At 31.6% G+C, this 26230-nt stretch overlaps 4 protein-coding genes across 7 annotated transcripts; 2 read left to right on the top strand and 2 right to left on the bottom strand.

Moving 5' to 3' along the window:
• Positions 1-259: 259 nt before the first annotated feature.
• On the bottom strand, positions 260-3791 carry LOC137812436 (uncharacterized). The gene is made up of 4 exons (XM_068614405.2): positions 3477-3791; positions 2977-3090; positions 2801-2871; positions 260-800 (listed from the first exon to the last, which is right to left on the bottom strand). Exons 1-4 carry the CDS (start codon positions 3600-3602, stop codon positions 557-559), a joined length of 555 nt encoding a protein of 184 aa, XP_068470506.1. The 5' UTR covers positions 3603-3791; the 3' UTR covers positions 260-556.
• A 3081-nt stretch (positions 3792-6872) lies between these two features.
• On the top strand, positions 6873-11464 carry LOC137812437 (TSL-kinase interacting-like protein). Of its 4 annotated transcripts, none has more exons than XM_068614410.2 (9): positions 6873-7046; positions 7743-7790; positions 7928-8059; positions 8248-8452; positions 8556-8794; positions 8888-9029; positions 9585-9977; positions 10539-10658; positions 10748-11464. In XM_068614410.2, the coding sequence occupies exons 4-9, from the start codon at positions 8300-8302 to the stop codon at positions 10835-10837; spliced, it is 1137 nt and encodes a 378-aa protein (XP_068470511.1). In that variant the 5' UTR covers positions 6873-7046; positions 7743-7790; positions 7928-8059; positions 8248-8299; the 3' UTR covers positions 10838-11464. The 4 variants fall into 4 exon arrangements, with proteins under 4 accessions (XP_068470511.1, XP_068470509.1, XP_068470512.1 ...); XM_068614408.2 differs by having other exon boundaries at positions 6900-7046; positions 7738-7790; positions 8241-8452; XM_068614411.2 differs by having other exon boundaries at positions 6914-7046; positions 7738-7790.
• Positions 11465-13681: 2217 nt separating this feature from the next.
• On the top strand, positions 13682-17170 carry LOC137809798 (putative serine/threonine-protein kinase At1g54610). The gene is made up of 7 exons (XM_068610875.2): positions 13682-14087; positions 14364-14648; positions 14950-15267; positions 15471-15692; positions 15808-15902; positions 16212-16329; positions 16742-17170. The coding sequence occupies exons 1-7, from the start codon at positions 13701-13703 to the stop codon at positions 17030-17032; spliced, it is 1716 nt and encodes a 571-aa protein (XP_068466976.2). The 5' UTR covers positions 13682-13700; the 3' UTR covers positions 17033-17170.
• Positions 17171-17992: 822 nt separating this feature from the next.
• Positions 17993-24934, bottom strand: EME1B (essential meiotic endonuclease 1B). Its single transcript, XM_068614412.2, has 12 exons — positions 24539-24934; positions 23648-24127; positions 23486-23565; positions 23111-23260; positions 22874-23027; positions 22582-22691; positions 21450-21625; positions 20789-20852; positions 20571-20689; positions 20118-20207; positions 18501-18615; positions 17993-18322 (listed from the first exon to the last, which is right to left on the bottom strand). Exons 1-12 carry the CDS (start codon positions 24795-24797, stop codon positions 18146-18148), a joined length of 1974 nt encoding a protein of 657 aa, XP_068470513.1. The 5' UTR covers positions 24798-24934; the 3' UTR covers positions 17993-18145.
• Between the last annotated feature and the right edge of the window lie 1296 nt (positions 24935-26230).

The following is a 26230-nucleotide window of genomic DNA, read 5'->3' on the forward strand; positions in this document are numbered from 1 at the left end:
TTTTGATAACTATTTTAAATAGGAGAATCTCTCTACTTTCCTCTCAGTGATCACAAATAAAACAAAATTAACGTACCAATATCTCAACTTTTCTGTCATTTAAGTAAGAATCAATAAAATAAAATAAAATTAAAAAATTAAAAAAATGTTTATTTAATAAAGAAGAATATCAATTTAAAACTGAAAAGTAACTAATTTCTCCACTCTCCTTCCAGTGACAACAAAATAGAATTAACGTACAAATCCTGTGAGAATAAATAAAATAAAAATTAAAAAATTATTTTATTAACTTCTAAAATTTTAAAATGTTGAAATAACCAAAATAGTTTCAATGGTCATTATGTAGAATGCCAAAGTCACAAATGAATTGTATGTTCCTTCTTTAGTCTTTGTTAGATACATAAAGAATGTCTTGATCTAGCAATTGTTAGGTTGTGTGGCAAATTTCTTCTCCTTATTTTGTCTTTTCACATCTTTGATTTTTCCCCAAGTTAAATCAAAGTTTTCTGAAGCAATGTAGAACCCTGCTATAGCCATTTACAGGCTTTTCTTCTTACTACCCTTTTCTTCTTTTATGACTTAAAATGAATTCATCATCATCATCACTCTCAACAATTCTTTTCTTAGCTTTTATGTCACCATTCTTGGATGCCTGTTGTTGCTTCTGGGAAGTTTCAGTTTTAGTTCCTGGCTTTGATGGCTTAACCGGAATTGCTGCCCGTAGCTCCTTTTGTTTCCTTTGCTTCTTCTCAAATGCTTTCTTAGCACTTTCTGGAGACAGCAACCCATGTTCCATTAACCTGCACATTCAAGGATATATGCCTTAGTTTGTAATTTCTGAGAAGTTTTACTCTACATATTGAAATAAGTTATAATGCATAAATATTTAATTGTAAGTGAACAATTAAAGAAAATATTGTTTCTGGGAAATATTTGATCAAAGATTGAAACAGAACATTTATTGTGGATGTTTCTGGGAAGAGTGGTATTATTGAACCTAGCATAAGATGAACTGAAGCTCTATCATACTTTAGAGTCCAGTATTGTGTACTGTGTTAGAACAAAGGCTAAACTTTTTCGTACGTAAATCCAAATGCTATCAACATTTCGTACATTCGGTCAATTCCCCCCCATATGTGAATATGGAGTGCTCAACATTGCCTCAATGTTTGAATGTAAAGGTTTAACCAAGTTGCTTCGATTTTCAATGTTGAAAAATACTCAACTCTAGATTAGTTGTAGTTGAATTCCAAAATTCCTATAGAATAAGAGAAAAAGAAAACAGAAAGGGAGTATTTAAGCAAAGGAAAATGTATCTAACATACGTGACTGTTGGAACAAAAAGAACTGTGACATGACAAGTACTGGAAGCAAATATGCTTATGTTGTACAATGAAAGGCTATCAAATCAAACTTGATGGTCTATGTAAACTTATGAAACTCTCTTAGAATTTCCCTCAACTCAACTTGTGAATTTATAAAATTGTAAGAGTTTATTAGATAACTCTTAAGTTTGACAACCTTGATCAAATGGGACGAACCAAATCCAATTGTTAATCCTAAATTACAAATTTATTCATTTTCCTCGTGAGCCATGACTAATTCGGTAAAAAGTGGGATTTATACTTGTATAGAGTATGGTTACCCAATCTATATGAAATGAAAGAAAAAGAAAAAAATAAAATAAAATTGAGGGTGCAAAATTTTGGAGAAGCAGGTATAAAGATAATGAAATGTATTGGAAAAATCATGGAAATATTCTTCCAACAGAATGCTTTGCAGTAACCAACAACAGAAGCTGCAAATTCCAAGAACAAAAGATCTAGGCAATTGATGAAAGAATCTTGGGAGAACCACATCATATAAGCTAGTTGTTGCAGTTGGAGAGGCCAAGGCCCTATAAACCCCAAACTATAATCTTGGGACTCAACTCCGGTTTTCCAGGATGCAATGAGAAGTCTAGAACCAATTGAATAACAGTTGAGCAGGACTGTCCATTGGTTGGATCATAAAGGATACTCAAAAAATGGTTTATGCAATAATTTCAGATCATGAAAACAAACAAAGTAGGAGAGGGAGTATCGGAAGGTGCTCTAGGATGTTTCATCATCCTACACTAGTAACTAATGTTAGAGAGGAAGAATAGGAAAGGAAGGAGACATTCTCTAATGAAACAAATGCAGTCAAAAGAAGAATTCACAATTGGTAACAGTATAAGTTTGTCAGTAAAATTTAGGACTTACTATCAATGATGTTAAACACTAATTTGTTTCAGAGTGATGCTAAATCTTTCTAACATCCACTTAATACTCTAAAGAAGGTATGAACTGAGAAGTAAAGGTGTCTAATGCCTTAAAAAGTCAAAGAGCGTTTAATTCATTCTTCTTTAAGTAATTAGAAAGCTTATCAGGAGGATATAATATAATTAATGTCTATTTAATTATAACAGAACAGTTGTAGACTTGTAGTTACACAGCTATTATGATAAGTTGGGTTTATATTATTTGAAACATTATTAATCTATTTCTTGAATTTGTATTTAAAGCATGTACGGTACCAAGCATTGACTGGAGAATCTGACAAATTAAGAAATAGATAATATCCAGCTACAAGGAATGTAGCTGAGGCAATACAAATCTCTGACAAACCAGAGAACAGGACAATATTCAGCTATAAGAAATGTAGCTGAATGAATTTAAAGCATATTTCAGGTTTTAAATTGGCAATGTCATGCATCCAATGCTCCTTCATGGAAATGAAAATGTAAGGTAAACAACTGTAAGATTGAAAGAATACTCACCAAAATTCAGCCATTTCACTTGTTGGAATTTGCTTTGACAATGATTCGTAGAAAACCCTCAGCGGTTCTTTCTGTCAACAAAGGCAATAACAAATCACAAAGATGAGCTAGAGTTGATAACGATATTTGGACATTAGTTTTGTAATTCTAGGAAATTCAATGCTCTGGGTTCAAACCTGTTCTGGAGGATCATGTTTCTGCCCGAGCAGAATGTAGACTTTCTTCTGTCTCACTTTTGTAGTTGTCTTCGTTATTGTCTCTGAAGACGACGAAGTCGATTTGGATTTAACCTTCAAACATTTTCGAGAAAAAATACAACTTAGACACACAATCATCCTAATCAAAATGAAAGCAGTCGAGATATTAAATATATGTTCAAATTAGGGAAAACAAAAAACAGATTCATATTGCAAATATGTGCAAGGAGAATCAAATGCAAAACAATGCAAGTTCTTGTAATAAATCACGATTTTATTATTTGAAAAAGCCACAAAATTCTTAACCAACTTTCTCAATTGAGCATTCAAGTGATGAAAACCCACCTAAGAAATTCAGAATTCCACACATATTGAAAGCATTTATCAATCCAATGCAACAACATGACACGTACCCAAAATCGTTCTTAAACCATAAAGCTCCAACTTTCAAATTCTCAAAGTTGAAGAGTGATTGGTACCTCAGATTTTGTTGAAGCAGATTCTACTTTCTTCTTGACGGCTGAAGAATAATTTTTTCCCTTGGAAGAACCATCTGGGGCACCCGATTTGAGCTTCGCAGTGCTGTTTTTGGTTTCTGTGGCCATAAACAATTATCTAAATTTAGATTTGATCTGATTGACGCTTCCTTTGTTCTGGTTACCCTTCTCAATTTCATTCACAGTTACACCATTTCATCGCCATTTTGTCTTTCTTGGTGAATATCTCTCTTCTCTTGTCTGGAAAGATACGATGAAGATAAAGAAAACCGTTCAGATTATTTGTTTAACTGTCTTGTTCCTACTGAGAGATAACTCCCCTGTTTTGGTTTTGCTAACGTGAACCTCGAAGCATGTGATTGTATCCCTACTTGGAAAGACGTTTATACCCTTTCAATCAGGTATTGGGAGTTTTGTAATCAAAATGGTGAAGGGATGCATGTGTTAATAGCTTAACTCTAGAATACATGGCAAAGGAAAATTTTAATAATTTCAATTTTTTTGAAAAAAATTTACCGGGATTTTTTTTTATAACATTACACTAGCTAGATTTAGAATAGTTTCTACTTATGATCCAAACAACATTTGTTTATCCCTATACATCAGTCAATACTTATTCAAAAAGAGTTTTTCTAAAATAATGAGAATATTAGAATTGTCTTCCTTATCTAACACTACATAGTTATCAGAAAAATAAAGCTTGTTCGGTTTAACTAGTATATCCTTCATAAGATCTTAAAAGTATGTTGTGAACTTTTTCATATAAGCACAAAATACAATGAAAAACTATATCAAGAAAACAAAATCAGCCCAGAGGACACAAAAGCACTATCTTGTATTACTAAGTAGAGACAAAAGAATACACAAGTATTGCTAAGCGTAATAATTCAGTAATATTTCATATAAAATGATTGACACTTATATATTTTAATTGATAAAATAGTTATAATTCAATCCTTAATTTATGAATTTTAATCTTTATACAATTTTTTTGATTATAAAATGAATGAAAATGATTTATTATCAAATTTGTGTTAATTTCAATAATTTAGGGAGAAATTTAGATAAAAAAAAGAGGCTAAAGGATAATGGACAAGTTAAAGACAAGACAAAAAGACAAAGTTGGAACATTGAAAACTCGTCCAAACAAGACCACTCAAAAGGAACTTGTCCAAGACTCGCTTAAGCGAGTTCACTCTAATGAGGCTGAGTTTTTTCTCGTAAAACTCATTTAAGCAAGTAATATCTCGCTTAAGCAATATGTCACTTAACCCAAGCCCAATTAGGTTAAATAAAAGGTGTGAGACATAACCCTATACATCAATTGAGAGGAAGTAAAGGAAGGAAACCCTAAAGGAGACATTCATAAAGGAGAAATACTTTGAATCTTATTTTCTTACTATCCATGCTTGTAATAGCCACCACAAGTGACTAATTATTTTCTTTGAGATTGAGAGTATTATATTCAAACTCTTATGTATTAAGGTGATATTTATCTATAATATTCAATTATTGATTGATTTTGGTGTTATTGATTGATGTTTGGTGTTATCATTTTATTCACAAAGCTTGAAACTATTTATGATTTTGATCCTTGAATTTGTCTGGAAAGTACTTTTAAGTATCTAATCTAAATGGTAATTCTTAACATATTTGAATGATATGAATATATTTGAAATGTTAATTACTTTACAACATCTATTTGTAATGATAAGGAGTTTTTATAACACATGCGTGAAATCGATATTTAAGAAAATCTCTTAATAATTTTGTATGCAAGGAATTGATATGAATAATTTTTATATGTGTACCAATGTTAATCAAGATGAAGTGTTATATGTTTAAAATTACAGACGAGTGAAAGGATCAACCTCGTCTCCAAATTTCTTAATTGATTGCTTTTATTTATTTTCCATGCAAACTTATGTCAATATTTTTCAAATCAATTTATTGTACATATTCTTATACTCAGTGAATGCTACTATTAGGATTTTAAATAACTATTTATTGTGGGTTCGATATTCGTCCTTAGGGACAAATTATTACTTTTGACTCGGTACATTTACCATAACAAAATCATAAAGTTACTGTCAACCTAACATCGTTAGGGTCGCCTTGGAATTTACACAATGGATAAGATGGTACATATTTAGTTAGAATAGAAAAACAAAATCTGACTAACTAACAAAACAATTATTACATACACCGAAAAGTTTACTACTCCACCAAATTGTTTACTATTAAATGTTTTATGAGAAAAATTCCACAAGAGTTTAGTGCACAAGCTATTAATTGCACCTTATACTACAACTTATTTAATCTATAATCACTTCCAACAATAAACATGGAACAAATCCAAATAATGCATGGATTTGCTTCTAGTAATTGACTTTGTGAACATATATATCGGGTTTTCCTTCATGTTGATATTTTTCTACTTTAGTCCTCTTCTCAAAACGAGTGAAGTGATATTTGATGTCAATGTGTCTGGTTATACCTTGTTGAAATTGGTTATTTGCAAAAAAAAATAAAAATCATGCTTTAACTATTACAAGAGATTTCACATTTTGTAGAAATACAAGGTCATTTAGTGGAACCTTCAACTTCACACTTTCCTTAGCTCCTTCAACTAGAATCACAAACACTCTCTTATTGGATTTAACTTAAATTTTATCTTCATCAATATGGTAATGAGTTTACTTAAACACCTTAAAGAGTGAGTAGTGAATTAGTTTTTCAAATCATAATACCTTATTAAGAGTTTTGAAATCAATGATTCTCGATAAAGAACAATTAATTGAGAAACATGTTGTGTTAACCACTTTAATCCAATACCTTTTATCTAATATAGAATATGACAATATATACCTTGTTCTCTTTAACAATGTCTTCTTCATCATTTCAACAAGACCAATATTTAAGATTTGACTTTTAAACATTCTGAATTACTCGTTATAAAATACCTTTCCTAATGAAAATAAACATTTGATAAATCCAGAATAATTAATTTAAATTAATTATTTTAAAGAAAAACATGTATTTCACAATGAATTTTTGCACAAGTATTTTTAAGAAAAAAAAAGAAAGTTTGTTAAATGAATTTATGCACAAGTATTTTTAAGAAAAAGATAAAGTTTCTTAAAAGTTAAAATAAATTAATTGATATAAAAAAATATATAGAAATTATTTTATACTATTTATAATTAATATATAAACTAATTTGTAATTTATAACTACTTTCTTAATGCCTTTACTTACACACCGGTGTCACAGACAAAAGAAAGGTGTAATGATGAATATATCGAAATTTTGGGAATTACGGGATGCAACTAGCAAATCCTGACTTTATTTATTCCAGGCCCATCTTTTAGGCCCAGAAGAGAAAACGTGAACGGAAAGTAACTATTGGTGGTCCTTTTCTTTTTGGTTCCCTCGTTTTACAATGTTTCAACATTGATTCATTCCCGCGCACACTGTTTCAGTTCCTGTTCCTTCCTTCCCCTGCGATTCCGTTCAGTTATTCCTCGTTCCGTTGGTTGCTTCTTCTCGAAGGTTCTAAAACCAAACCCTTCTTAGACTATTGAATCTGACTTCGCTACACCGAATTCATTCCCACCGATTAAACGTGTTTTCGGTGTTCATCGCTGCATATTTGCATGTATCCCTATCCTTCGTCTTGTTTTTTTTTTCCCACTCAATTACTTCACGTGGTGACCTTCGTTTTCTGTAACAGTCTTGTAATATGGTTTTGTTGCATGTTGCGTTGGAATGTTTGTTCTTTTTGTAATCTGTATAAGCGTAATAGTCGAATTAGGGTTTTTTGTTAGTATGTAGTTACGATGATAGTCTGAGGGTTCTTAGGGTGTATCTTTATATTGATCCAAGGCACAATTAGGACTGTGTGATTGACTCTTGGGTCTTGCTTGTCTTGAAATTCAGTCTTCATTGGCTTTTCTTAAGTTTGGCATGTATGATGATTGTGTGAATAAGCACGAAAAGTGTAAAGATGTAGATAGTTGTAGTGAAATATGGAAAAATGGTTGGTTATGATGAATTTCGTTTGCAATTGAGGTTTTAGTGTTGGCCTGAATTTTGAATCTGTACTAATTTGAAGCTTATACAGTGTCTGCATAAGTATACTTGTATGTTATCGGTAGCTTTTGATGTGCAATCTGATAACATGTCAGGACTCAGTATCCTTTGACTTCAATTTAATGTTATCTGTTTGGTTTTGTGATGTCAGAACAGTGGGTACTGAAAGCAAGCCTGGATGATTTCTGTTTGATGAATTTTCTGGTAATACTTAATCTTCATTATTTCTTTAGTCATTGAATCTCTTCATCTAAATTGTTGTTTAGTGCCTTCTCTTTCCATTATTTGCTGTTTTTCCAGCAAGGATTATTTTTATTAACATAAATTTTTGGAGGGTTCAGCTATAATGAAAAAGAATAGATCACTAGAAAGAAAAGTTGTGAAGGCTTCTGCAAAGTGCAATCTAAAGACAGGATCCATTGGAGTGAGAAATTCTCCCAAGAGAACAAATAAGTTGGAGCTCAAGGCAAGAGGTGATGTATTTTTGTTTTGGTTTCATATTTTCATCCCTTTTAATGCACTTTGTTTGCTGCCCTAGAAGAAATGAATCTTTTATTTTCTTTGATGTGGGGACACTATTTTCAATTTTACAGAAATGTTCAGTTGCCACTACCTTGTTCATTTTGTTTAACAGTTTAATATTTTACTGTTTAGGATGCAGTGAAGAGGTGTTGAATGATAAAGAGAATCAATATTTTCTGTTTAAGGAACATATGGGTACGTGCCCAGAAATTGTGAACAAAAATAATTTTAAAACAGAAAATAGAGGGGCTATTGAACTTCATCCTGGAGAAATTCTCACTTCCTCAAAAATCAAGTTACAACTTTTCCCACTTAACGAAGGAACTCGGATAGGACTTGAAAAGGTTAGGCTGATTTGTGTAGTATTTTGGCAAAATTGGATGTACTTTATGTTTCTCCTAGTCTACATGCAGTAGGTCTTGATTCTTAGACTATATCTCCTTTCAGGATGGGCATAATCCTTATTTGGAGCTCACACTTCGAGGTCGAAAGAAAATATCTTCAATATTAAAACACCTTGGTAAGAAGTGGGGAACTTCAAGTATAGCCAAAGGGGAGCTTATACTTTTCCCTTATAATATAGTGGAAAATCTATCTGACTGCAAAAGATGGACTATTAATGACAGTGACACAACAGCCTCTGCCGTTTATGCTGCTGTAGGAAGCCCTGCAATTTTCCGCTTGAAGTATTATATGATCATCTTCTATCTCATATCTCCTATTTTTATGTGAAAATTAGGTTGTTAATAGTTATATTGTAACTTGTTCTCTCTTTTAAGGTATGGATGGTTCTACATACATGAACCCAGATCTTCTGGTATACCTTCCACACCAACTCCCTATAAGCCTGTTGTAGATGGAGGTACCACTGCCAATGCTAATTTGGAGGAGACTTTATGTGGTGAACAGCACATGGTTCAGGTAGGCAAAGAATACTGAGAAACTGATGTGGGCATTGCAATAAGTGGAGCCATGGCTCAGAAAGTAGAAAATGCAGCTGTTGATCCTATGAAAAGCTGATAGTCCGATATTTTGTTGTGTAATAACTTGCAGATAATTGTATAGGTTGTACATCAATTTTGTTGCAGGAGATGTGGGTCTTACTGGTTGATCTGGTTTACAAATTTTAGTTTTGTGATTCAAAGAACATCAAAATGATTTTTATGATGGTTTTGCTTTATTTTGATTCAGAAGTATGGAAAAGTTTTGGAACGGGGTATAAAAATTTATTAGTTGAAGATCTAACATGAGGATAAAATCACTTGGGCATTTTTGTACATATATAATTCATAGTTTTGGAACTTTATAGGATGTTTTAGAAATCCATTGTTGGTTGGTCCTGAATTTAAAGTGAATTTTGAATGCCAATCCTCTGACAGTTTAAATATGTTCTTTATGTTTTAATAAAAGCCTATTTTCCAATGCATTCCATCATAAATATTTGTTTTCTAAGATATTCATGTTTGTTCTAACTAGGATAATGAGCCAAGAGTAAGTAGTGGTCTTCAACAGTCATCATCTCCATGGATTGATAGTCTAAGCAATATAAGCATTGGGGCCTTCCTGTCTGAAGCATCATTGTTTGGTGGGCTTGATCCAAAATCATTTGCTGGCATACAGCCTTGTGATGTAACTTCTGATTCATTGGATGCTTTTATTGCCGCCCAAATTAGTAATCGTCCAGTTTCAAGACTATCTGCCGAAGACTTGCGCCCATCCATATTGGATGCTGAAGAAACATGTCATGCATTTCCTCTTCAGAAGTTGTCTTCACCAACAGATGTGCTGACAAGTCGTAGAAAGGATTATTCTGTGGCATGCAGTCAGGATACTTCTTCAAACTTGTTAAAGTTTTCGAATACAGAAAAGGTCAGTTCTTCTCAGTCTTCAACGAGTATCCGTTACTGAAATGTGAAATAGGTTCATGTAGCTGGCTTGTCTGATGCAAAAGCTACATTGTTCTTTTCATAAGATAACTCACAAAACAAGTTCTTTAATTCTCTAAAATCTTTTTTTGGGAGATAGTTCACAAGATTGGTAATAGTTTTTTTTGGATCTTTTGACTAATTTAAATAATTGACTTCAAAATAAAGAAATTTATAAAATAGACCCTGGTTTTGATTTGAGTAACTTTGAAATAAAAAATGCTTTTGAGAAGGCAATGTATAACTTGTTATAATTTATCGCAGCTTTATAAATACATAGTATTAACAAGGCTTATATAAACATAATTTGCAGTTTCAGATGAACTTAAGGCTTCACAAAAAATGTTTTGCTAATAAAGTAACTTTTAATGTTGCATTGGGTCTGGGACGGATATTGGGCTTCAAATTGACGTGGGAATGAGATCATGTTTCTATAGGAGACTATATAGTCGTAAGGATGCTTCGTTATCCATCATTACTTATTGTATCTCGTGGTTTTGTTAAGGTCAATGATCAAGATGGACCTTCACCAAATCCTCCATTTGGGAAGACTCAGACAGACTTGTTACTCTCTTCACGGCCATATGACGATGAAAGAAGTCTTGGGTTAACAGACATCAAATGGGTATTTAATTTCCTCATTGAAGCATTACATTGTTTATTATGTTTTAGTATATTGATTTCTGATTTAAGTAATGTTCTATCTGAACACAGAATGAATCTATGGGACCTTTTGATCTTGGCATGCCGGCACAGAAGGTTATTGGTGGAGACAGTGTTAGCATTGGCGGATTAGTTAAATAACCAGCGTATATGCAGAATTTGTTGACGAAATTATTCTAGTTCGAGGACACGTTCTTAGGAAAAGAAGAAAAAAGAGATTTTGTGTACATAATAGAAACACTTGCTGAAGAGACAAGGGTTGAAAAAGGAAAGAAAGATACGAGCCTGACAGATTATTGATTACTGAGTTGTCAGGTTTAAAAAATCATAGCCATTGGAGGAACTAATGTTTAGCTCTTTTGCAGTGACTTCGCCAAGGTCCTATAATTTGAAATAGTTCATCAACGATTTGGTTCTGCTGTATTTCAACTATCTTCAAGTGCGCTAATGTGCTGAAATGTAACTAAAATGGTCATGCTATACTTTTGAACCTTTCATCTTACTCTTGAATAAACTATACCTTATTTGGTGCGAATTGAAAAGATCTTAGTGGGAAGAACATGATTGCTTTTCAAAAGTAGATTTGGTTGCCTGCGTTTGCAAATCCAAACAATAATTGAAGTCCTTATATTTTAGAGTAGCTTGCATTCCAGGTACATGCATAAGATAGCCAGTATGGTTTCTTGTATTGTGTTTATTCTAAACATCTGCCAACACAATACTTTATGTATTATTTTTTGTTTAATTTCTTTATTTCAAGATTTGGTATGTGTTTCTGATCTCATTAGAAAGATTAACACTTTAACTTTTGACCTTATTATAAGTCCATGATGTATTTATATCAGACTAAATTAAATTTTGTCTAATATGAACTATGTATCTAACATTAGAGAAAAAAAACTAATAATGAAGAGGATAATACTTTTTAATTTCTTTTTAATAATGAAGAGGATATAAAAAAGAGACGGGTCCGATTTCAATTCAATTATGAAATCTACATAAGACGGAATAGAGAAGAGTTTGTTGTGCATTTGTTGAGGCTATCTCTGGGTTTTATTTGCGGTGGCTCTTCTAGACAGTGCTAAAGAGGAAGTGAAATGAAAAAGAGAAAAAATATATTTTATCTTAATTATTTATTTTGTTGTAATATAAAAACATATTAATAATGTAACTATAAAAAGAATTCTAGTACAATATATAAATGCTAAGAACATAATTGATCACGACTTAAACATAATTAATTGTGTTGAAAAATGCATACAGTTCCTTCACAAATTCACTTTTCCAAACGAACACAGGGTAAATGATAAAATTGTAATAATTTTATTCATATTTCAAACAAGCTATAGTTTTTAAGTTTGACTTTATTATATACGTTGGAGTAACGATTCATTTTATCTTACTTTAAATTTTTTAAAAGTAATTAAAAATATATATTTATAGACTTTATGTGACATGAATGAATTATAGATTTTAATATATAATTATTTTATACATGAATTATAATATATGTATACAATTTAATAAATAATACACTTTTAATTTTAAAAAAATATTATTGTTTTAAAAATATGTTAACATGACTTTTTTTTTCCATTACTTTAACTGCCTTATCACATATGAATAACAATAAAAGAAATAAAGTAAATTGAGAAAAAAACACAGGTGTGTGAGCATTTTTTTATAATTTTTTGGAATTGCATTGCGTAGATAGCTAATACGATTTTTTTCATTAAAATAACTGACACAAGGTTCTCAATTAAAATAAAATGGTGAACTAATTTATACATGGAATAAATGATGGATAAAATTACAAACCAAAAGACATATCACTTCATACATAAATAATTTATTGTGGTGTTAATGATTTTTTTCTTATTCATGATTTTTTTTTTCATTTATTGTACATATTCCAAGGTGGGTGATTTTTTAAAATAAAGAAATAGTTCACATCATAAAAGACAGAAAATAATGTAATAATTAGTTTGTAGCTTTGGTGATGAAGAATTGTTTTTTAACTAATCATCGTTTACGGAGAAAACTAGATCACCAACGTAGTTACTTCCTATATCTCAATTCTCACTCTTGTGCCCGCCGGCTATTCACAATCGTTTTTTTTTAATTCTTTAACGCTATGTTTCTTATATTTTATATCATCCACTTATGTTTTCTCAAATTCTTTATTAAGATAAGATTAAAGGTAAATTTTATAATTAAAAAATAAATGGTGATGGAACTTAAAATTCTCATATAACTGAGTGTAATAGAGTCTAGTGACATTATGTTACTATACTTGAAATCAGAACATTTATCTTTTTAAATTTACTGTTTATAGATTAAAATATTTAGCTATTATAAAACCATAAATATTCGTAATCGATGAAATACTTATCTTAATTACTATGAAAAATCAGGTTTAGGGTTATTCATATTGTTCGTGAAAGAAATACGTATGCTGATAAGTTGACTAATTTAAGATTTATTCATAGATAATCCTTTTATTGGTATAATAGGCTTCCATCTAGTTTGTTATTAGAATTATTTATTAATAGGTATGGTCTACTTAACATATAGATTTTGGTCTAGTCCCCATATTTTTGTATTTTTTTAATAATACTTTTTTATGTGATAACAAATGATTGTTGTTACTTGATATGTCAGATGTCAAGTAGCATAGTAATACTTAACATGAAACCTTTTTAATAAAAAAAAACCCATAAATATTTCATACCAATTAAAAAAACAAAAAATGTACTATTTCAAATTAAAAGACTATTTTTTTTCATTAAATTTAAGGGATAAAATCATATTTACCTAATTAAGCCTTAATTAAATATCCACGGTGATTACTAATTTGGTTATCATTTATTATTATTATTATTATTATTATTATTATTATTATTATTATTATTATTGTGTTTAGTTAAAAATTTGTTGTTATATACTAGTACATAGTATATGCAGAGGGAAAGAAAGATACTGCAGTTTGAGTTGGTGGCATGATATGGGATGCCTTAACTCCAAATATTCTCCTCATAGGAACGCTGAGAGAAGATTGAAAGGAGAGAAAGAAGATGCAACAAAATCATTGACGCAGAACCACAACAAGGACCATTCATATAACAGGTTCAAAGAAAAGATAGAAAGAGTAGTATCCAATGAAAAAGAAAGGGATAATAGTAATAGTGAGATAAAGGGTGTTGCTAGAAACGATAACAAGAGTGATGAGGTTGGTGAGAATGTTCCTCAGAGATCTCAGGAAAAGAAGATTATTGTTGCAAACTCTGAGTTTGTGGAGGGTTGGCCAAAATGGCTAGTTGATAATATCCCACCAAACGTGTTGGATAGCTTGGTTCCCAAGAGTGCTGATTCCTATGAAAAACTTGGAAAGGTAGATAATATCATGCACTTCTAAATTAGCATTGATTAGTTATTTGACAATATGAACAAATTCATACTATTGGACATAGTTATGTTTTATTCTAGTATTTATCCTAAAATTTCTCTAAGGCATGTGATTTCTTTGTTTTATAGCTTGTTCAAAGAGTAAATTCGCGTGTGTGGTTGAATTGAACGTCTGTGTGATGGTTTTGAATGGAAATTCAAACACATGATAACTGTTTTGAGGTTGTTTGTGATGAGTTGTAGTTGTGATTTGGAGTTGCAGGTGGGGCATGGAACATATAGCAATGTATACAAAGCCCGAGATAAGGAGAGTGGAAAGATTGTGGCTTTGAAGAAGGTAAGGTTTGACACATCAGATCCTGAAAGCATAAAGTTTATGGCGAGAGAGATAATGATACTGCAGAAGCTGGATCATCCCAATGTCATCAAACTACAAGGACTTGCAACATCACGGATGCAGTATAGTCTTTATCTTGTTTTTGATTACATGCATTCTGACCTTACAACAATTATCTCTCGCCCTAGGGACAAACTCACTCAACCAAAGGTTCCATTTCCATCCTAAGTTTAACTTTTATGCACCTGCTGCAAACTTTTTATATCACAGTCTATCAATGATTGGAAAAGCGCACACACATATAAAGTACATTCTAATTAAATTCTTTCTTCCTAAGATTCATGTTGAGATGTTAGTTAATTGTGATTTGTTTGCTGCTAGATGCAAATGTTATTTTAGCTGCTCTTGATTTTGTCTTGGTGGTAATAACTAGGATTTGTACTAGTTCAAACTTACAAATTTATAGTCACTTTCTATGCTGTTGATGTTGTTGATTTTGTAATTTATGCAGATCAAGTGTTATATGCAGCAACTGCTTCTGGGGCTCCAGCATTGTCATGAGAGAGGAGTTATGCATAGAGATATTAAACCTTCCAACTTGTTAGTAGACAAAAAAGGGGTGCTGAAAATTGCAGATTTCGGGCTAGCAAATTCTTTTGCTATCAAACCTGAAGGGCCTTTCACAAATCGAGTGGTGACACTTTGGTATAGAGCTCCTGAACTTCTTTTAGGTTCAACAGATTATGGGTATGAAATTGATCTCTGGAGTGCAGGATGCTTATTGGCTGAGATGTTCCTTGGAAGGCCACTTATGCCTGGAAGAACAGAGGTAAAACTTCACTTGCATTGTAAGAAAATGGTGATTTTTTTTAGCTTAGACACCCTACACAATGATCATATCATTTTGGACACTGTTGGATGAAGATTGGATGGTTCAAATATGATGCGTATTCTAAGTCTGATTCATGGAATATGAATTGTTTGAGTGCATGAATTCATTTGGTAGATTCTCTATTAATTGAAGCTTTGTAGGTTGAACAACTTCACATGATCTTCAAACTTTGTGGTTCACCTTCTGCGGATTATTGGATGAGAATGAAGCTAGTGACAAGCTTATTTCCACCACTTCATTACAAAGCTAATTATGATGAAAACTTTAAGGATTTTCCTCCCTCTGCTTCTGCTCTCTTGACTACACTTCTTCATCTAGATTCTCATGAACGTGCCACAGCTGCTTCTGCACTTCAAAGCCAAGTCAGTTACTTTTCTCCACCTTGCTGCTTCTATGAGCAGTTTCATCAATTCCAAGTGTTCTAAAATAGTATTATCTCAAATTGCAATATGATAATTGTTTATTACTTGTATTTAGTTTTTCAAGTCAAGTCCATTAGCATGCGACGTTTCAGCTTTAGCAGTAACATACAAAGATGAAGATGAATACTCACAAACAAAAAGACGCAAACGGTACGCTATTAAGATGTAATCACAACTTGTTTTAACAAGATTTCTTGAACTTATCTCTTGCATTATGAAATTTTTTCTTTCTATGACAGAGAGGTTGAATTTTCAGTAGATAAAGTTTGAAATCAAACATTAGATTTCTGGTTAAATAAAGTATCTAATTAACTTTTGAATGAAGGGTATAATGGAAGTGAAGAAAAAATGAAATAAAACATTATGGTAATCATGCATGAGATATTTGTAGATAACAGTGTAGAACTATAATTCTGTTCCCTTTGAAGTTGATAACTTGTTTTTTCATGACAAATTAAGGCGAAAGGGTCTGAAAAACAAAGGGCATTTATTTCAAACAAGTACATGCAATATGAACCAATCAGGAAAGAACAATGTTTCTGAACAAAGCAGGAGAGATTCAGAATCATCCAAAGAGGTAAACTTCACTAAATATATCCAACCAAACACTCTTGATCAAGTTGCTGAAAATTGTTTCATATATTTTTTAACATTTTCAACTAAACACTCTGCCTTTTTTTGTATATGGATTTTTTTAGAGATAAATATAAGTTAATCTTTTATAGGTTTGTGTAGTAGATTCTTTGTTGATGAGTTTTATTTAGTTACCAATCCTAGATTTGTTTCGTTCTTTTGTTTGATAATATTCAAGTATGGTGCAGATGATTAATGATGTATGAGCTACCAATATAACTAAGGTTGCAGATAGCATAATGATAACTGTGCATACTTAGTTTTATAAGAGAATAAAAAAGATGAGTTTATAGATATTGAGAAAGTGTTTGTTTGAGAAATGATAATAAGTTGTGTGGTTTTGGTTGTGAGAACAGAAGAGTGTGGCAGAAGACATGGAAGGTGAAGAAATTGGAAAAAGTGAAAGCAAGAGAAGGCCAGTTTTTATGAGCATGAATGAATGTATATCCCCAGTTTTTGTGTCTGGTGTGAGAAAATCCCCTAGAACAGAGGGCCATCCGAATGCTCTTAAGAACATAAAAAACTATGCCCTCTTACAAGCCTCAATAATTGATATGATCAATCGCAATGAAGGAAATGAAATTGGTCCATTGCGAAAGTCCTTTTCTGCCTTGGATTTTGGCATCTACGCCCAGTTAAGAAATTGAGCCACCAGATGTGATTTTCTCATTCCTTTTATAATTCTTGTAGACTCAACTCTCAATGTTTTCTTTCTTGTGTATTTATAATGATTTAAATCATGTAGTGAGAATCATGAGAATTCAAATCTTCTTTCAAGATACTTATCCATAAATGAATTGTTTTATAGTTTGAATCGTGAATCACATTAATCATATTCGAATTCTGTGATTTGCAGTGCAATGTCTGTCACGATTCAAGGTCAGAAGTGTCACATCTGTTTGAGATTATACTAAAAACATGTTTTTACAGTTGTTAGAAGATAAAAGAAAAAAAAAAAAAATCAAAGAAACAAATTGTCTAAACTCTTTTGAATGAAGAAGTGAATATACAATATACTGATAAAAAGAGGAACATTGGAGTCATTTGCTAAAAAATGGGAAATTAGGAGTTATAACAGAAAAAAATCATGAAGGAGACATATGGTTGGTTATTTTAAACATTTGCAAGTTCATATAAGATTTTAGTATTTAATTTGGTAAGAAGTTTTTTTTTTTCAAATATTAAAACTTGTTGCTATGAAAAAGTTAAAACTTCTTATTTATCACAAAATTAAGATATTGTAAAAGGCACTTGATAATATCTAAGTCGATTTAGATAAATATAAAGTTGAAAAAGATGAATGAGATTGTACTTTAATGTCCGTAATGATTGGATACATTGAGATGAGATGTCTAGTACTAACTTTTTGATGAATATTTCAAGTGAAACAATTTTGTTTTAAAATCTATCGATACTGATTAAGAATGTCAAACAAATGTTTAAACTATTAGATTCTGTGATAAAAAAAAAATTGTGAAGATATCGTGCAAATTGTGACCGATGATACTTCTAATGTTAGGATAATGAGAAAAATCTTAAAAAGTTGCTCATTAATTGTTCATTTTTAATGATTAACTTTTTTTTATCACTAATAGTATTCATAATAGTGACCCGTGATAATAAGCACCATAACTTCATTGACAGTGATGAAAAAATGTCACATAATTTATCACTAATATAAAATATTAATATATTTAAATTTCTTATTCACATGCAGACACCCTTTCTTTAGACACAGTTAACATACAAGGGAAAGCTCTTCATGAGTGACGTTCAAAGAAATCGGCACCATTCTCGACATCATCTGTTCTAATGCATCCACTTTGCGCCATTAGAATTCTATATACTCTCTTTGAACAAACCTCACCTAGCCTTCTGTCACCACCAAGCAAACCTTCTGTCATCAAGTCTTTAAGTAAAAATTCCTTCTCATGTTCCTGTGGCAATAAAACCAGAATCTTATTTTTCATTCTCATAACTTGTCATCCTTTTATCAGCAATTATTTGTAAATAACGCAACTAAAAGATGTCAAACAGATGACATTTCTTAGTGGCCAAATTTACTGCAACCAAATCAGGAAGGTCAAACCAAACAAAATAAATCTTAACACATACCGATTTACAAGGATCCATGTAAACACTCAACAGGGACTTCATGGTTGGGTATTTCTTCCAGATAGCAATAGCAAATCGTGGCTGAACCTTGGGAATAGAAACCAAACCTTTTAACCTGCTCATGGAAGTCAAGGTGAGGAATACAAGGATTGGAAAGCAGAGCTGAGTGAGATATTTATTGCCCAAGCCCCATTTACTACACAGTCAAAGAGACTAATTTATAAGTATCAATACTACATAAATGTTTTAGAATATTGTTGACTGAGTACACTGAACAAAAGAAGTCCAAATATTTCAGGTCAACTGGAAAATATATCAAAACATTTCTTCTACGAAAGATTAACACAGGCCAGGCCACCAAGAAGTAATTTCCTTTGTTTTTAGTCTTTTTTTTCTACTTTGTAGATTTGGAAACAATAGTTTGATAGAAAAGAGAAATGGATCCCAAAAACGAGGAACATTTATACTTGATCTTGAATGAATACGAAAGAAGCTGCAGAATCTCACTATCTAAGAAGGGTCTTCAGATTAAATTTAATTTAAGTAATAAACCCCAACCTAAAATGCCCAAGGATGACGGCAATACAGTAAAAAAAACTACGAAAAAGAGTAATCCAAACAATGCACAAGGTAGAAGGGTGAGGCCATGAGGGTAGATGTACGCAACTTTACCTCCAATAACCTAACTAACTGTTGCACCAAGGCTCATCCGCAAAGTAATAAAAGAACTCTTTTTCCCCAAATTAAAATTAAAAAACAAGCTAGTTCTTATTCTCCTCTAACCAAACACATCAAGCCACTAAAATATTAATACGTTAAAAGAACGCTCGTTTCTAACTACTTCATTAATCCTTCAATTAGATTCCTCCACATGGTTAGAATAAAACCAATTTCATCAAACACTCAGCCTATCTACATACATATACCTTGTTAAATAGATTTTAAGTAACAAAAGATGCCAAGTGTTCCTTATAAAAAATTGTGAACAAAAAATAATTAAAAAATTCCTTCAATTTGCCTTCACCATTTATCTGCAAGATTATTAAGCTAAACAATTACTTGCCTTTAATGTGACAGCAGTGAGTCTAATTGTGAAGTCTGTCATGAAGTCATTTCTATTCAAACAAAATACGCCGTAGCACAAACTACATTGCTTAAATTATTAGAAACTTGGAAGACAGCACTTATTACCATTTTCAATCTATGTCAATGTTGTAAATAGATTAAAAAAATAAAAAGAACAGTGGCCATTAATTTGGGTATTTAGATAATCCAACTCTTAAACATACAAGTCGACAAGATAAAACAGATATTAAGTACATGAGTGGATAAAAACAAAATAAATAAAATAAAACAAACAAGGTAAAAACTACAGGTAATGAGTATTGAGTAATAGAAATAGTCTGGTTTCGAAGAATATATGCAATAGAAAAACATTACAAATCCTTTAAATGATTCAGCCTAATAATTCTCCTAATTACTAAAAGAAAGAAGTATTAAATGCCTTTTGTGTTGGTAACAACTTAAATGCTCGATTTTTCATTTCACACTTGTTTGTTTTAAGTACTTAAATGCTAGCCTTTTTCTATGCAATATAACAATGTCAAAATCACTCACCACAAAGATTTCTTTATCAAATTACGGTCAACGCAGTCCTTTGGAATAAGGGCTCCATTTGCATGTACAGATAATCGGGTCAACTTCTTTCTGCAGTTTAAATAAACAAAAATGGTGTAACAGGAAAAAGAGATAAATTATACGAGCATGCAACATATTTTCAGTCTTAAATGAAACGCAGGCAGGTATTATGTCTTCCAGACACCACCAGTTCTTGTACAATTAAGTTGTTCTTGAAAACTGGAAAAGTAAATGCTAAAATGCAAATATAAAGAAAACAATAAATTTTTTAATAAGATAGATATAGCAAATAATCAGTGGACATATCAAATCTTATCCTTTAATGAATTCTGCATAATTAGTTTTACATGTAGAAGTGTTGCATATAAAACTGTTCTCCTTCCAAGATTGACAGGACACCAATTCAATACCAAAAATACAGGCATCAAGTACCTGAACTGACATGATGCCAAACTGCAAGTCAAACCAACAACATGTTCAGCCAGTTCGGCCTCATCTACACACTGCCTGGAATGTACTTTGTTGAAATTAGTCGTTAGTTTTGCCAGAACCTACAAGACAATTTAAAATAAAAATGATAGACATGTTTAAAGAAGGTAAAGATTTTAAACACGAAATATTCCTTGTAATCTAAGGGCCAATTATTTAACCTCCTCGATAGGTGGACGTCTCCAACAACTATTGTTTTCAGGGTTCTTATATTTTTCCTGTTCCCTGGCGAATCATAGAAAACAAGTTTCAACAAAATATGGTGAAATAAAAAATGTTTTATTGCAAGCAACTCAAGTAAATCTTGAATTTAAAATAAATGTTCAGAATAGAAAATGAGATATATGTTCAAGCTTCTCAGTTCTCATGCAGGAAAGGCCAGTAAAACAAGTTTCAAAATTCCAACTACACTATTTTATTGATAAAATTTCAATAGATATGTAATGGTTTACATTAATGTTATTTACTTATTAGAAAAGTTCACAGGGGTGTAAATGATGGGTACCTGACCATTTTCTTAATTAGGGCCCGTATCATATGAGTGATGACTGATGAGTCAGAAGAATTACGGGTAATAAATGAGTATGAATTAGGCAAAATTAAAGTTAATCCAAATGAATGTATTGTAAAAAAGGAATTGATTAAAACCCAATATTAGTTTCGGGGGTTTGATTAAAACCCAATATTAAGTTATCTGGTGCTGGAGATGAATTAGCATATATATGCCCACACTATATCAACATAGCACAAAAAGCTAAAACATAAATGTGACCTATTGGTGGTAAAATTGAAGTATTAAGAAAATTGTAATATATCACTCACCTTTTATTAATGTAAGATAATAACCTATTGGTGAGGTAACAAACTGTATAAGATGGATAAAGACTTCGAATGCTAGAGATTTGATTAAAAAGGGAATCATTCGTGACAAGATTACAAAATTTGTCAGCCTCATAAATGAGCAGGACATATGGAATCTCAATTCTTTCAGTAGAAAGCTGCAAATGATAAATGAAATTGATATCAGTAGAAAAGAAGAATCCTCACAAATATATTCATCTAATTTGGATTTTGAAATGAAAAGAAAAAAGTTTTAATCAGATAATAAATATAATTTCTTATTAGACAGGATTAAAAGTTTATATATTGAATACTGTAAGGAGGTTTACCAACAATGCAGGGTTGGTTAGATATGGACTTGCCACAACCTTTCTCGCATTACAAAGGTAACATATTCAAAAAAAGACCTTAGAAAAGTGTTTACTTATGAGTAATTAAAGTAAAAATAAAAACTAAAGGTAAAAGAGCAACCAACATGGTGCTCATTCCTACCTTTTGAACCGAGTGATTTACTGATTTATGGTTATGGGAACTCTTGTTTCAGTTCTTAGGTTGGTTGATAATGAGAAAAATACCTCCAAGGGAGGAAGAGATTTACAAGAGAGGTGAAATTGACGAAGATAAGGAAGAAATGCCCAAAATTTCAGCTGAAGAAGGTGATTTTTTAGCCTTTGAGGCCTATACTTGTTTGATTTAATTTCCTTTATTGTAGTTGTCAAATAAGAAAGTGTTTTTTCCTTTATTTTTAAGCATATACATATTATATATTGTTGCAGATCCCGCTAGACTATAATATATAAGTGGAATACAACTCTCACTTTACAAACTGGCTGGTTTTGTAAGGTTGAATTAGGCAAAAACACACCTACTAAAATATATATTGTGTAAATAGGGGTAAAAAAGTGGTCATTCCACTATCCACTATAGTTGGGAGCAGCTCCACGGCACTATCCACTATTAACTACTACGATAACAGGTATCTAGAACTTCAACAAAAAAATAGTGAAATGAACACTTTATACAGCAAGCAACTGACAAGGATATACAATAGATAAAAAAAAATGGTACAGATTAAGGGTAGAGAAATGCTTAATAATACTGAGGGCGTTTTTACCTGTGAAATTTGTTCTGGAACTTTCATAGACCACAAAATGGACCCTGAGATTGGATTTGACGTAATATGGTATGTAAGCCCTTTTTCAGCAAACCTAGTAAGCAAATGTCCTGAAGCAAGGGAATAGTAATTTTGTATGAAAACAGTCATAGCTAAGAAATTGCATTAAGATTTGTCTTATGGTTATGAATTCGGATACGGAAGAGAATATTAGTTTTAAGAGAAAATCATAATAAAGAAACTACGTCGAAATGTTATCATGTACTTTTGTATTCAGATATTAATAACCCACCTCCAATCGAACCTGCTTCAACTACCTTTGCATCAATTTCTGCCACAATGGATTTTATTGCAAACTTCCCCTTTTCCCATTTTTGCTTTTCTTTTTCAATTTTTTTCAGCTCTGCAGCTTCAGCCTTTAGAGCAGCTTTTTGTAACTTCTCTTGCTGAAGAATAAATATTCATGAACTATCATATTCTGAATAATATAATGCATAAAAGTTAATCAGAACTATAAACCGAAACACACTTCTTTCTGTAGTTTCTTTTCCTCCATCAGGCGACTTCTTTCTTCTTTTGTCATTTTGGTTTTCCCCACTGCCTTGGTTGTGTTCTTTGAAGGAACTTTGGACTTTTTCATATTTTTGGCGTTCTCCTCCTTCTCCATGTCCATATTTTCCTGATTACAACAACCATAAAACTCATAAAATAGCATGACATTCTCTAAGATGCATGGAACAAAATGGAAGCACATGAAATCAACAGAACACATTTTTTCATTTGAAGCAAATACAAATACAATAAACCAACTTCATATTATTGATGAAAATCAAATAAAAATAAAGAATCAAATACATGTGCAAAAACACAACACAGAAAATAATGATAAAATAACTAAACTAACCACTCGTAAAGAGGTAGGATTTGAAAGGTTGTTCTCAAGCATTTCAGTTTGAGTAGCATTTCCACGCAAAATGTGCCTCTCTGTAATTTTCAATTACATAAACAAATAAACAAAGCATTTCAGGTAGTGAAGAACAAGTGTAACTGGTCAACAAGCATATACCAGGAGAATTTCCAGACCCCATTGAATTTGAAATCCATCTTGAATCCCTTGCTTCATTCTCATCTCGTTTGCCTACTCCAAAACTTTCTAACTCATCATCCGATTCCAAACATATACGAGGAGAACTTCCGGGTCCTATCGAATTTGAAGTCCATCTCGATTCTTTTGGTTCATTTTCATCCCATTCACCTGTTCGACTATTTTCTAACTCGTTATCTGATTCCAAACATACATGAGGACAGCTTCCAGATCCTACTGAATTTGAAGTCCATGTTGAATCTCTTGGCTCATTTTCATCCCGTTTGTCCATTCCACAATTTCCCAACGTGTTATTTGATTCCAAGAATACACCAGGAGAACTTCCAGAACCCATTGAATTCGAAACACATCTAGAATCTCTTGGCTCAATCTCATCCCTTTTGCCCATTCCACAATATTCGGACTCATTATCCGACTCTAAACATATCATTTGACTAATCCCTGAACACCAAAACATAATGCAAGCTGTTCAGCTTTAAAGGTTCGTTCTCACAGAACAATGAACATCTCAAAGCGGGAAAAAACACTTACAATCGATGAAAACAATCAACAAAAAAAACTGTGCAAAGAACATACAGCAATCATAAAGCACAGAAAGTTAAACTCCACTAGAAATCCCCACGGAAAAAACAAATACCCTACCAATGCAAGTCCAAATTATGATTAAATAGTTAGTTAATTAGCCATAAAAAATGTAACTGCAGTGCTATATTTTTACAACCACATATAATGAGTATCGCTAGAGTTTCAGCAGAAAACAAATGAAAACGAATAAGGGGAAATGCATCTTGAAAAGTAAGAATGAGGATGATTAGAAAAGCAAGAGATAACAGTGAGAGAAAGCGAATTGACCGGGGAATTTGTTAGGCGAAACCCTAACGGTATGATTGGAAGGCATGGTGCATTTGACGATTGCGATATCGGAACCGAATAGCGCGGACATTGGAGTCTCGGGAACGACAGAAGGTGTGGCGGATTTGTGAGGGGTTGGGTCATCCTCGATGACCAAAACGGTGCGGCTTGGGTCCGGTTCGGTTCGGCGTTTTTTGGAACGGAAGGCGAACGGCGTTGAGGGGTCTTCTTCTTCGTCAGAAAGGATGATGGGGTCCATTGTTGGGCTCGCCTCTGCTACCGTGTTTGGTTGTTTCCGTCTTCGAATAAGCGCGGGATCAGAGTCTCCACGGGTGTGTTTGGTTACCTCAATATCATATCCTTACTACGTAATAATACCAACCTAAACAATTTTTTCACAATGTTATTTGATGACTGATAAATTATTTGTAATTAGTCATAAAATTAATTTATTTTTAACAATTTTATTCTAAATTTCAATATAATAATTGGTTAGGAATAAATAAAAATAGGAAAACTGATTATTATATATATATATAATTATGGAATATAAAGCTATAGAAAATTAATAATTATTTACAATTATATATAATTATTTGGAATAATATTTAGTAATTAGTTTTTTGAGAGAAAAATCATTTAATAAAAAGAAATAACTTATAAATCTTCAATTGTAATTAATGTTTAGTTATTTAAGGACTGATGGAGTTGAAGCTTTAAGATAAGTCATAATAATTATTAAGTCATAATTAGATGTTTAAAAAAAAGTTAAATTAAAAAAAATGAAAGTGTGACATTAAGTGAAGTACATGATAATCTAATTTAATTTAAATAACTTACGTAATTATTTTAATCTAAAGATGAATTAATTCTCTAAGAGACTTTATTTTACATGGGAATTTTTTTTATTATTTCTCGATTGACTTCTCGACGGAAGTGGTTATCGTTGTCATTGTTTTTCCTTTGTTGTCGTCACATGGAATATCGAACTCCAATGAAGATATTGTGAATTAATAACAATGCATGGTAGGAACAAAACGAAACACGCAGAGTGGTGACATTGTTGAAGTGCCAAACATTTGTGATGAACAAAAAAAAATAAAAATTCTTTGCGATGAAAAATTGTTGTAAGTTGATGGTACTTACTAGTAGGTAAATTGGTGTAAGTTTTGTGATTTATTTAAATGTCTTAAATTTAGATTTTTAATACCATTATTATTTTTCCTACATTATTTCTAATCAAAATAATACAACTAAATTTGTCTTCAATTATTCTATCATTTTTAAAAAACAACAAGTTTTCTTAAAAAAAAATCACTTAAATTGAAGTTTTACATATCAAATAATACGATTTTAGTGTAATTATGAGTTTAATTATCTCCTAATTAAAATCACATTTCTCAACTACGATTTCTTCAAAAATTGTTGGCAATTGCACTTTACACGGAATTCGTATTTACTACACACGAACTATTTAAAAATCTACAAAATCGTTACACAAGTGACAATTTCTTTGAAAATAATGATGATCTGTGAATAATTTATCCAATTTTAAAAATAAAAACCAAATCTATCTATTTGCAGAAATTTAAATTAAATTGCACTACTTTGAAAAAACAAAACCCATAATTTAGTGAATTTTCTCTCATCCAACTTTCTTTTTGTGTGTTTTTTTTTGCATCTGTTAGTATA

Source organism: Phaseolus vulgaris, chromosome 2 (genome assembly GCF_051622355.1).
Source record: "Phaseolus vulgaris cultivar YP4 chromosome 2, ASM5162235v1, whole genome shotgun sequence".
In the NCBI taxonomy this organism is placed as follows: domain Eukaryota; kingdom Viridiplantae; phylum Streptophyta; class Magnoliopsida; order Fabales; family Fabaceae; genus Phaseolus; species Phaseolus vulgaris.

What these genes read in the sequence shown, in the direction of transcription:
- LOC137812436 (XM_068614405.2), bottom strand. Translation starts at nt 3,602, where the DNA reads ATGGCCACAGAAACCAAAAACAGCACTGCGAAGCTCAAATCGGGTGCC. An exon ending in CTGCTTCAACAAAATCTGAG is followed by an intron (nt 3,091 to 3,476) that starts GTACCAATCACT and finishes AAATGTTTGAAG; the next exon opens with GTTAAATCCAAATCGACTTC. An exon ending in AACATGATCCTCCAGAACAG is followed by an intron (nt 2,872 to 2,976) that starts GTTTGAACCCAG and finishes CTTTGTTGACAG; the next exon opens with AAAGAACCGCTGAGGGTTTT.
- EME1B (XM_068614412.2), bottom strand. Translation starts at nt 24,797, where the DNA reads ATGGACCCCATCATCCTTTCTGACGAAGAAGAAGACCCCTCAACGCCG. An exon ending in TGAAGCAGGTTCGATTGGAG is followed by an intron (nt 22,692 to 22,873) that starts GTGGGTTATTAA and finishes CCCTTGCTTCAG; the next exon opens with GACATTTGCTTACTAGGTTT. An exon ending in TTGATAAAGAAATCTTTGTG is followed by an intron (nt 18,616 to 20,117) that starts GTGAGTGATTTT and finishes TTCCATGAGCAG; the next exon opens with GTTAAAAGGTTTGGTTTCTA.
- LOC137812437 (XM_068614408.2), top strand. Translation starts at nt 7,933, where the DNA reads ATGAAAAAGAATAGATCACTAGAAAGAAAAGTTGTGAAGGCTTCTGCA. An exon ending in GTTGGAGCTCAAGGCAAGAG is followed by an intron (nt 8,060 to 8,240) that starts GTGATGTATTTT and finishes TTTACTGTTTAG; the next exon opens with GATGCAGTGAAGAGGTGTTG. An exon ending in CCTGCAATTTTCCGCTTGAA is followed by an intron (nt 8,795 to 8,887) that starts GTATTATATGAT and finishes CTCTCTTTTAAG; the next exon opens with GTATGGATGGTTCTACATAC.
- LOC137809798 (XM_068610875.2), top strand. Translation starts at nt 13,701, where the DNA reads ATGGGATGCCTTAACTCCAAATATTCTCCTCATAGGAACGCTGAGAGA. An exon ending in CCTATGAAAAACTTGGAAAG is followed by an intron (nt 14,088 to 14,363) that starts GTAGATAATATC and finishes TTGGAGTTGCAG; the next exon opens with GTGGGGCATGGAACATATAG. An exon ending in ATTCAGAATCATCCAAAGAG is followed by an intron (nt 16,330 to 16,741) that starts GTAAACTTCACT and finishes TTGTGAGAACAG; the next exon opens with AAGAGTGTGGCAGAAGACAT.